Raw genomic sequence first — 11,051 nt, forward strand, 5'->3', positions numbered from 1 at the left:
GATCCCTCCTTAGGATATATTAAACGAAAAATTCAACAGCAAACAAAAAAAGAAAAACAGCATTTGCAATATCTGAATTAAGTTTGAAGATTGTTTCCAACCCATTTTAGTCAAAGTTTTAAGTTTTATCGTCTGTGTTACTATGATCTCTATCACTGTTTGAAGGACGTGGAAGTATTACCATGAAGTCATTTTAGATATTTTGTATGAAGGTTCGAATGACTTACAAGGATTAAAGAAAACCCATAGTACATTTAAAACAGAATAAAAAGTTTCAGTTGTGTGTGGTTTGCATCACACTCGTATGCAGACTCCAGTTCCACATGAATGCAATAAATGTGTTTGCTTTGCAAATTAGAACTGTTTAGATCTGGGGAATTACCGGACCACTGCAAACAAGAGGTTTAACATCATAAAATAAAGACATGTATGCATTGCAAATACATATAGAAAAGGTCCCAACATTGTATTGTAATGCAGACAGCGGCTGCAGCTCTGGCTCTGATCGCTTGCAGTTTTGCCTTGGTACCAGAAGAGGTCCCCCTAATGTCTAACTAGCCAAGATGTTCAAACAGTGGTGAGGGTTCACTTTGAAGTCATACTGCTCCTCCAATGTGGGAGCAGAAACGTTTATTCACATTTATGTAGACCAAACTTATTTAGTTGGTTTGGTGACTTTACATGTATGAACACGCCCATAATGATACCTTTTCCGTGATGATCACTGTTGTCCCTGCTTGGGTCTGATGATTTTTATCTCCACAGGAGGGCGTTTATACTCTTCATCATGTGATACTAACAAGATTCATTTTTTTTGACATTTCAAAAGAAATGACTGTGGAGCAATGCAAGAATATGCAAATATAAAAACAAACTTGCATTAATAATAACAAATGTTGTGAAATATCTTTGAAAGCTCATCTTGACGAATTAATACTAAAACTGGAAAAAGTCATACCAGGCACGGCCCTGTGTTTTTCTATGGTTTATGAATAACCTTTGACTGTTTATCCAACTTAAAATGTCACAACATAAGTTAAAGCAATATCCTGCTACTCAGAGTCTTCATTTGTGCCCTTTGAAAAAGACTGTTCCCATCAGAAATGGGTTATAGGTTTCTTCCTCTCCAGGGGGCTGATTGGTCTGCTAAGACAGTGCAGGACTTGGGGTAACACTGGGAAGTTAAAGCCACCATCAAGGTACAACACATCACACACTTTGTGGCAGATTGTATAAAGGAGAGCAATCTTTTTAGTAATCATATTTTTTTTATTGTTTGTCCTAAAGTAGAATGAGCCTTTTAGCTGATTCCAATACATCCTTGGTGTTAGCAGGATAACAACTACTGAGAAACACTGAAAACATGACGGCAAACAGGCATTAGACAAAACTCAGTGACACACACACTCACTGTCATCAAACGAGTTTCCTTTTTACATCACACAGTCACACACACACACCTTTAGGGCCAAACTAAATCGAGCCTTGACAATAAAGACATTTGTTCAGTAAAACAATATGCAAATAGAAACAAATGTGACCTGGATCTACGCCTACACTGTGGTCTTTTAAGATAAATAATCACGCAATAAAACACTATACTGACCTTTGAAATTCTCGATGCAAATGTTACTCAAATGCTGTTATTCCTCATCTTAACATAAATACAAAATCACAAAGAGCTAAATTATTATAAATTACAAAGGGAAATTATGTTACGCATGCAGTTCATCTAGTTCTTTTCAGACTAAAGTTTTTATTGAGCTTTATAAAGTTGGAAAGATTTGTGGTTAATTTCTTTCTGTACCCCAGCCTTAGTAGCAAATCTGAAAGTACTGGCTGGGTGATTTGACAGGGCTTTTGTAGCTGAATGTGTCCTCTGGCGTGTTCTGAATGGTTGTGTTTTTTTGCAGGTTTAAGGTAAAGGATGGGGTTGGTTTCCTCATCCCTGGCTTGCTGCCCCTCTTTGCCTGGGGGTTGTTAGGCGTGGATGCGGCCCTGCCACTGTTGGGCACCATGGCTGGAGATTTGGCAAGCTCAGAAGACCCAGTCTTTCTTACGTGGGGGCTCAGATAGATCTGCATAGTCACTAAGTGAAGTGGTGAAATGAGGTGATGATGGTGAGCGAGTAGACAGAAGGAAAGTTAGAGGGCAGATAGTGTAGACATTCAAAGAAGAGGTGGGGTAAAAAATAGGGGTGCAAGGGGTGAGGGAAAGGACACAAGTCATGGTGAGATGTGTAAAAGTGAAGGATGAGCATAAAATGACAGCTCAAAAACAAATCTCTCAGCATGTTATGACAGTGTAGATAAATACATTATAATCCAGTGAAGTATTTTGGGTTTTGTCAGGGGGCGAAGCCTACCTTTGCAGTGTGTTACACGTCTTGTCCCTAAATCAGGTGAACACACACGCAGACAAGTGAGATTAATGTCCTGTCAGTCTTTTGCTAAAAAGAAAATGATGGTGAGAAAGTACTCTCTCTTACCTGCTCCTACTGCAGCTTCTTTGGACTTGCTGCAGTTACAATGAAAAGGAGAGAGAAGCAGTGTGACACAGAAGGAGAACGTCAGTATTTTTGAAGTCGTATTGTCAGTGGGCTGTGCAGTAACGCTTTCGGTTTTAGGTTGAGTAAACAGTTGCCAGATACTGGCTTTGAGAAGGGCCTCTTCTTTTGTGGTTTGAGGTGTTTTCACACAAAACAGTAGGGTAGCGTTGGAAATAACCTTGCTTTGGTTTGATTTGATTGCGACTTTATGAGTTAGAAATATTGAAATCAATGTAAATGCTCTGGTTTGGAAGAAATGTATGTAGAAAAATAACATTTACAGTAAAAAAAAAAGTTCATATACTGTGAAACTTTATACTGTGAAATTTTTGGAAGCTACAGTCAAACAACGAACCAGGAGGCACAATGAGAATGTTTGCACATTAGAGAGCAGTATCCTACCCTTCCTGAGGTTTCTTACAGGTCGGGGCTGCAGAGGTGGGCCGGGACTTTGTGGTCTTCCATGAAATGTCCTTCACACTACCTGGTGGGCTCACACCACTGAATAAAAAGAAAACAAGTACTGTAAGGTCATGGCTCTTCTTCTTTGTCTTTAATCGTCCAGTTTCAGAGTTTAAACTATACATCAGGGCAGCAACAAAGTCCTTGGCATCCGAAAAAAGAATCGCTGCTAAAGAATCGCCCCCGGAAAAGATCAAGTAACTTCTGTTAAAGGTTACATGACCCAAGAAAGAGAAGTTCAGATGAGTGAAGTTAAGTGTTTTTTAATTTGAGCTTTTAATTTTCATGTGTTTCTAAATTGTGTTTGCATCCTGAGCTGTTTCAGATTTGTTGCCTTGTTAGTAAACATTTTCCTGGACATTAACTGCCAAAAAATCTGAATGAGTTATTCTTACAATTCAGCCTAGTGTAATTTTGAAAAGCTTTATTCATTTTTTAAATAAAAGGGTGATTGGCTGTAAACATGCTGATAGAGCTATAGAATGTTTAGTGGTGACATAAAACCATGGATGAAAACTGTAAAAAGGCAAAACAAATAAAAAAAAAGGGTGGTATCAAAAATAAAAATCCAAAGAACTAGATATAAATGTGAAGGAAACAGAAGGTAGGGTAATATTAAAAGGATAGAAGAGGAATGATCACTGGCAATTATTATTATTTTATTACATTACCACCACTATATTAATGATGATACTGATGCATTTCACTTCAACCTAACACAGAACACAAGACATTCTTAAGTCAATGGATATTTAGCTTTATTGGCATACTGTATCCCCGATATAACAGCAGCACCACAGAGAGAACCTATCATGCTCTCTGACTAATGCCAATTAATGACAGTGTCATTTGAAAGCCAATTGAGAGGAAGGGATGTGCAGAAAATGGTTGGCTGCTTTATTGCTTTGAAATAAAGGTGAGTGTCGGAATAATTATTGAGCATCCATGTGCAGTGTTTCTTGGATAATGGAGGGTGTCTGCTGATTGCTATCACGCATTAGATAATTAGAAGTAAAGCTCGAGATCTGAGGCCAAAGCTTCACTGTGAGTCGCTTCATCAGAACAGTATTACATTAATACTATATGCAGTCACTTTCCTGTTGCCCTGGATGTGCCAGAGATGAGAGAAACGCCATTTCTTTTATATGGTGAAATCAATCAACAATTTTGTTTTACAGTATAAAAACTGAAAAACTATTGTGTATAACTTGACAGCTTTCTCTCAGAGGTAGTAATAGCAGGCTTAGAAAAATTTAAAACAATGAATATGACCTACTCTTAAATTTCATATTCACTTTTTCTATTGTGTGTGTATTTGAGCGTCTCATGAGACCATGTCACAGCTGACTGCCTGTGGACTGAGCAGCAGTGCGGTACCTGCTGTGTGGCGTAGGGCTGTAGTTCCTGGCTGTGGAGCTGGAGGGCAGCGTGGAGCTCTTCTTCAGGGAGGCAGAGCCAGAGGTCACCATTGGTGGTCTGGAGGGCAGAGCCAAAGACACTGGCCTGGCTGTGGGAAAACACCAAGATATGCTTGCATATAATGCACCGTTCGATGCTCAAGTTTGTATCCCCTTGTATCTTCTTTAGAAAAATAAGATTTGATCAACATTTAATGCACATTCATCCTGTAAAAATCGTTTGCACTGATACAAGTTTCATTATTTTACTATAAACTTTCTTATACAGTTTTTGAGCATTTTATTACTTTTGGTGCTAAACAAAATTTGTACTAGCTGAAGGAACTTTATTATTATTAGGTTTACCAAGTGTATTGGTGTTTGTGTGTGGTGTAAGGATGTAATTATATGCTTTATTCAGATCAATTTAGAAAATTAAACAATGGGATTTGACTGACAGTGGAGACAGCAAAATGCCTACACAGCTGTCAATTCATTTAAACATGAAAACAATTGGCAGACTGAAAGATGATGAAAACAACTGTTAGTTTCAGGCCTAATAAGTAAATATTTGCAAGCATGCTTCACATTTAGATATGTTGAAAACAATTATGCAAAGCAGTATATATTCTTTCTGTAACAACTACTGTTAATACAACATGCCTATAGGCTATAATACATTGTGAATATCCAATATTTCCAAATAATATCACTCTTGATCAGGTTCTAGATGCATTTGTATATTTTCCCTCACCTTTAGCACCGGGTGTTCTCCTGCCGGCAGCAGCGGCAGCCGCCTGGTGCTCTTCTGAGATGTTGAGCCTCTTGAGGACATCAGCCAGAGCCATCTTTAACAGCTGGACTTCATCTTCCTGCATCTGCATCCTCTGCTCCAAATAGGTCAGCCGGTCGGTCACATCCAGGCCACTGGCTGCTGAGCTGCGGTCATCTGAGAGAATGAGCGAAAATTAGATAGATAGCTAGTGACATGTTTATGCCGAAGAGCTAAAGTGTTATGCTTTTCAGTTACATAATGAGTGACAGGTTTAAAGCTACATACAGCAGTGGATTCTGATAAATTTAGTGAACTGCTAGCTTTCAACTATGTTGGAAACAAGAAGCAGCTCACAAAAATCCCAGAGTAACAGCCAGAAAGAAAGTCTTAACCAAATGATGCTTAAGAGCGTAAAAGTGATATGCATATCTTCATACACAAGCAAAGTGATGGAAACATGCAGGGAGATAAATTAATATGCATTTGACTCAAACTTAAACCACGGAGTAAAAGAAAGAGAAATTCCTGAATATAAAGGGAAGCAATTGTACAGTTGAAAAAAAAGTGTTATTTAGGCCTCAGGTCACAAAACAAAATGTCATGTAAGACCCTAGATTTTAAAATGGGGGGCATGGCTTCAGAGGGTGCCAGGGAGTCCTCAGTAAATTGGAGAAAAGATAAGAGGAAATTGTTGTTTTTGTTATTATTAGTTTCAGAATCCCTGATCTAGAAGATGAACTGCTGAAGACATACACCAAAATATGCCAAAGCCAAAACTTTAAAAAATAATTTATTTACCGGGTAAAATTCTTCTCTCTTTTCTCTCTCACTCTAAGGTTTATCTCTTCTGACGATATATCTCTTTTGATATGAAAAAGCTGTAACATTATTTGTTTCGTTCCTTTGTAGCAGAATTCAGGCTAATGGGGTCACAGCAGATGGACATGGCAAATCACCCACACATCTCATAGCAGCATGTACTGTAAACAAACCCTCAAACCCTCAGAAACACTCTCACTAGCATATTGTAGTTTCTCTTCTAGCCAACGTCCACACCTTGGCCATCACCAGTTAGCATAACAACAATTCAAAGGAGAGTGAATACCGTGGGAGACACGGGACACTGATGATGGGTCTGGGTGCCTCTGTTGATAGGATGAGCCTTCCTCCACTACCCCAAAGGTCTTTCTCCTCTTCCTCTCCTCTCGCGAGCAAACTCTCTCGGTTCTCTTTCCTCCTCTCGCTCCAGTCAGATAGGCCAGCTCTCCCTCCATCTGATGATCCACTGGCTGGTGTCCACTAAGATCTCATCTCCTTTGCTCCACTTGTATCACGGACACAAACACACTCACAGAGCTGCTGTCCTGGTGTTTGTCCACCCCTGTTTACACCATCCGGTCATCTGCAGCAGGAGATGAAGTTGCTGATATTTTGATCCCCTCACGTTTCTTTTGTGGTCTCTTGGCACACTCTGGGATTTGATGTATATTACAAAGCTTAAAGTCCTTTTGACAGTGTGTGTAAAGATGGGGGGGTGGGGTTGATCATGCTTAAAAAAAACTCAACAACCTAAATTGTCTGTTCATGTGTGTACATATATGTGTGTGTGTGTGTGTGTGTGTGTGTATTGGGTGTGCAGAAAAAAATATTAATCCCTCAGACTGAGCCTCTTTGACCCCACCCCCACACATAAGCCTCATGTCACTATGAGAGATTTAGACACAGAGGGGAAAGAACAGGATAAAAACTGAAATGGTGCCTGTTCATGTGTTGGTCTGCTGTAAATATCGTGTACATCTACAGATATACAAAGGTTACAATGCAGGTCACATTGTGTGAGTAGTGTGGAGGATGGTAGGTACAAAATGAAAAGCAATGCATGATTTATTATGGATTGTTATAGAGAGAACAAGATGTTTCAACAACATTGAAAAGAACAACCAGAAATATTTTTGAAGTGGAGTGTTGCAATGATATTTCCAAACAATTTTCAGTTAAAGGTTATTTTGAGAAAAAGGATTAGTTGCATAATCTGTGTGTCCATGTGTGTCCTTTTTACTTGTACAAAGACCCTGATTCCCAACCAGGGGTACTTTTACTGCAGGGGGTAGTTCTCCACCTCCAGGAAGTATGTGGAAAGATTTTGACATTGCTCAACCAATTTCTTTGAATGGAACATTTGATTTGTTGAAAACAAATATAGATTTAACATGCTAGCAGTAACACCTGAACATCATGTGTTGCACTTAGCATAAATTGTGAAAACAGCTGAAAGACATGATACATTTTTAGAAAATAATAAATTAATTGCTGAAAGAGCTAAAAGTAATAGATAGTTAAAATAGTTAGCTCAAAATTAATTAAAAAGTGGTGGATAAATGCATGAAAAGGTAAAACAAGGAGCTGAAAACGTAAAATAGGTAAAGGCTTAAGATAATTGGTAAAAATATCCAGCTTCAGCCACTTTAAACAGCTGTGTAAACTAATCAGGCTATATGGAAAATATTTAACATCCATTTCATATTCCATTTTATACCATTGTTTGGATAGTGCTTAGTTTGATATAAATTCAAATGACCACGTCTAAAATATGCTTGGTGCTGATAAGAGGTGTGTTTATCTGGCAGGTGTGGGGAGTGTCTGTACAGAAGGGTGTGAAAAACTGCTGAACTAAACTGCTGCTTGATGCTCTGAGGCGTTATGTTTTTTCAAAACAGTGTCTAAAAAACTTGATTTGTTTATTACATCTTGGCCTGATCATTTTGAGATATGAGTTTTTCCTCCGGAGATGACAGAGATGATCTGTTGTGGGCGAGGAATTTCTGCATAATATTTCAAGCATGCAGCTAGCTGTAATCTGTCTCTCATGAAGAGTTGTGACTCCCTGTAGGCCTGTGATTTTTCTCCTTATGTCCTGGCTGTGACATCATCCTCGTGCCACCTCCCCACACCCCATATGGGATTGAGATTAGAATAGCACATAATCCCAGTGCTGTAAAAGGGAATTAGCAGCCCAAAGCTCAATCTCTGCACTAACTCAGCTATACAAAGAACACACAGGCTCCCTAGACTCGTTTCATGCAAATGTAAACACACATTATAAAAAAAAGCATGCATCAGGTCTACCTCTGTGGCTCTGAGTCACACACACACACACGTAGAGCCAGAAAAGCACAAAGATCCTAAAAATTCATGTGCCTATTATACATCTTAGTGGTAAAAAGAAATTAAGGCATAGCTACAGTGCTGAGAAGCAGTGTAGTGTTTTAATCTCTGCTCACAGATGGTGTTTCTTGAATGAAGACACAGCATCTGTCTGCTCACATCACTACCCTGCATGGTGACACACACAGGCCACGTGTGCACATTGGATCCTTCACTTACTGTATTAGTCCGCTGATACTAATACCCCTGAGGGTACAGGGCATTTCCATAAATCTCCTCAGTTGAGGCACATTCCATGACGCCCATACTTTGACTGTGTAGCATGTGATACATCAGACAGTTATTTATGACAAGTTTTGCATGATGCGTTAGCCACATTCACTCTTTTCAACTCATTCATTTTTAAATTATTTCAGATAATACAAAAGGGCTGCATATGTTTTTTCATACATTGCATTTGTTGATATTTCACACTGCTTCACCTTTTAATTTTCTTTACGTGCTTTGTTTTTTTAATCAATCAGAAGCAATACGAACACAACGATTCAAACTTGCAAACCTCTGCACACTTGTGCACATATAGTATTTGCACCCAGTTTGTGGTTAATTCTGGGTGGTGGCCACACAGTTTTTGCTGAGTCCAAAAAAAGATGGACTTTAATAATACAAAACATGTTAAAGGGTCATTTCAGGTCACTTGTGCCTGGTAATACTTAGGCCTATCAGTTTGTTTGTGTTTATTGGCACACACTGTAAGAAAAACATATTTAAGGTCTGATCATTTTGATCAGATCTGATTGTCTGAACTGTCAGGTTTTGAATACCCTACATGGAGAGGACCATAAAATAAAACAAACAAGCAAAATAGCAATAAAACCATCTAAAGGGCCATTGGCTGAACCATCCCTGGAAAATCTGAACTCTCTCAGAATACTACCTGTCATGAAGTCAGTGTTAGGTGCCAGCAGTGAGTCACTGTGGAAGCTCTCCCTCGGTGAGGGCCTTCTCAGTAGGCTGTGGGCCGTCTCTTCCATCCCCAGGCCATGGTCCACCAGGTCCTCCATGTGTGCATCCCCCTCTGCTGTGCCCGCAGCCATAGCCGTAAGTGTGTCACTGTTATTCTGTGTGCTCATACTAAGTCTCCTACAGTATGCTGGGCTAATTCACCTTCCCTAAACCAACAGTGTTCACCACCCCTCGCTTTCTCTTGTCCACTCTCCTGTAAGGAGCGTGTGTTGGGTGGGTGATGTCATTCTGAGGACAGATTAAGGACCTGATAAGCCATCTGAAGCACTGGTAAGGGAAGGACAGGACTATAAGAGAGTATTAGTTTGTAGAGAGTGTGTAAGAGAGTGTTTTGTAAAGCATGTAGAATCAGGTCAAGGAGGCCTCACATATGGAAAACAAGATAAGTTGCACAACTGCTGTCTGCAACATACAGCACAGCTTCTACTGCAAGGAGGAAACAGAGTAACAAATACTGATCCATGTGCAGAGAAAACACACACTCCTCACACAAACACACAGCAGGGAGGGACCACACAATTTGCTGTTGCATGCAAACTTGCAGACAAGCTCACAATTACACTCCCCAAAAGAGCTTACATCAGGCTACCATCCGGTGTGGCCAGCGCTGGTGTACTGTAAGGATGATGAGATTCAGAGATTAGGGAACAGAACTTGATTAATTACTCTCATCAAGAGGACAATAAACCGGATGTGGTAATTAGACCAATAGAGAAAAACAACAGGAGCAGATGAAAAGCCAGTTAGGCCATTGCATCGCGGTCTCCCCCAGTGTAAGCTGGATTTCCGTCTATTTTGCATTTGTTGGATTGATTTTTTTCTCTGCCAGATGCTTCTCTTTGCTGATTTATCAAAGTTTTCTGGCCACATAGTAGAAGTCCTCCATTCCCTAGAAAATTTTAAATGCTTTCAAGTACACTTTTTGATTCAAATAAGTAATGGTAACTGCTTGTTTACATTTTAAACAGGACAAACATGAGTAGTGATATATCTCCCTGTCCCCCCAATCCAGTCTGTTTTCTCTAACCATTCTCTGCATTTAGACTTTGTTACCTCCCTTCATAGAAAAACACACCATGAGCAAACCTTTTTTGTGGAATTCTGGATATTAGTGGATGTTTACATTTTTGATGTTTAAGGAGAAAAGTGCCTCTTTGCTTCAACAGCAAACAACTTTGAGACTTCAACTTAACCATTCTCTTATATCAGTGGGTCACAGGTCAAAACAATCAGTTAGTTACGTATTTAATGTCACATTTTATTAACTTATCTTACATGTTTTAATGTAAAGTCTAAATGGGAGAAGTACTCAATAGAGCTCGCCAAACATTATTAACATTTCTTATTCCCTGAGACCTGAGCATGGATAAAGGCCAGAGAATAATGAAGGTGCTGACAGAGGAGTTGGGGGAGATTGTTGGAATGTTTACTGCTAATTTAAAGTTAACCGATGATTATACCGTATTGTCCTCATTAATACCCAAATGCAGAGGTCACAGAGGGTCTGACCCTACCCTTAGCACCCTGTCTGACTACTGACCTCCTCTGGAGAAGGTAGAGCATAACAGTTGAAGGAACTTTAATAAATTCATCTTTCCCTTTACATAGTGTAGTGTCCCTTGAAAGGGAATTTTACTCTGTTGGTGAGTGGGACTTGATGAGGAACACAACATTAAAT

At 39.4% G+C, this 11,051-nt stretch overlaps 1 protein-coding gene across 2 annotated transcripts; it reads right to left on the reverse strand.

The window, feature by feature from the left end:
* Window positions 1-25: 25 nt before the first annotated feature.
* Window positions 26-11,039, reverse strand: LOC137102800 (echinoderm microtubule-associated protein-like 1). Of its 2 annotated transcripts, none has more exons than XM_067482674.1 (7): window positions 9,285-11,039; window positions 5,162-5,356; window positions 4,388-4,517; window positions 2,951-3,049; window positions 2,489-2,517; window positions 2,366-2,392; window positions 26-2,089 (listed from the first exon to the last, which is right to left on the reverse strand). In XM_067482674.1, the coding sequence occupies exons 1-7, from the start codon at window positions 9,478-9,480 to the stop codon at window positions 1,815-1,817; spliced, it is 951 nt and encodes a 316-aa protein (XP_067338775.1). In that variant the 5' UTR covers window positions 9,481-11,039; the 3' UTR covers window positions 26-1,814. The 2 variants fall into 2 exon arrangements, with proteins under 2 accessions (XP_067338775.1, XP_067338774.1); XM_067482673.1 differs by lacking the exon at window positions 9,285-11,039 and adding an exon at window positions 6,288-9,151 and having other exon boundaries at window positions 30-2,089.
* Window positions 11,040-11,051: the final 12 nt, after the last annotated feature.

This window comes from Channa argus, chromosome 17, assembly GCF_033026475.1.
Source record: "Channa argus isolate prfri chromosome 17, Channa argus male v1.0, whole genome shotgun sequence".
Taxonomy (NCBI): domain Eukaryota; kingdom Metazoa; phylum Chordata; class Actinopteri; order Anabantiformes; family Channidae; genus Channa; species Channa argus.

Excerpts from the sequence above, each read along its gene's own strand:
- LOC137102800 (XM_067482674.1), bottom strand. The coding sequence starts at position 9,480 with ATGAGCACACAGAATAACAGTGACACACTTACGGCTATGGCTGCGGGC. Across the intron at positions 5,357-9,284 it reads TAACACTGACTTCATGACAG|ATGACCGCAGCTCAGCAGCC; the intron begins GTAGTATTCTGA and ends TCATTCTCTCAG. Across the intron at positions 2,090-2,365 it reads ACGTGTAACACACTGCAAAG|TGACTATGCAGATCTATCTG; the intron begins GTAGGCTTCGCC and ends CACTTCACTTAG.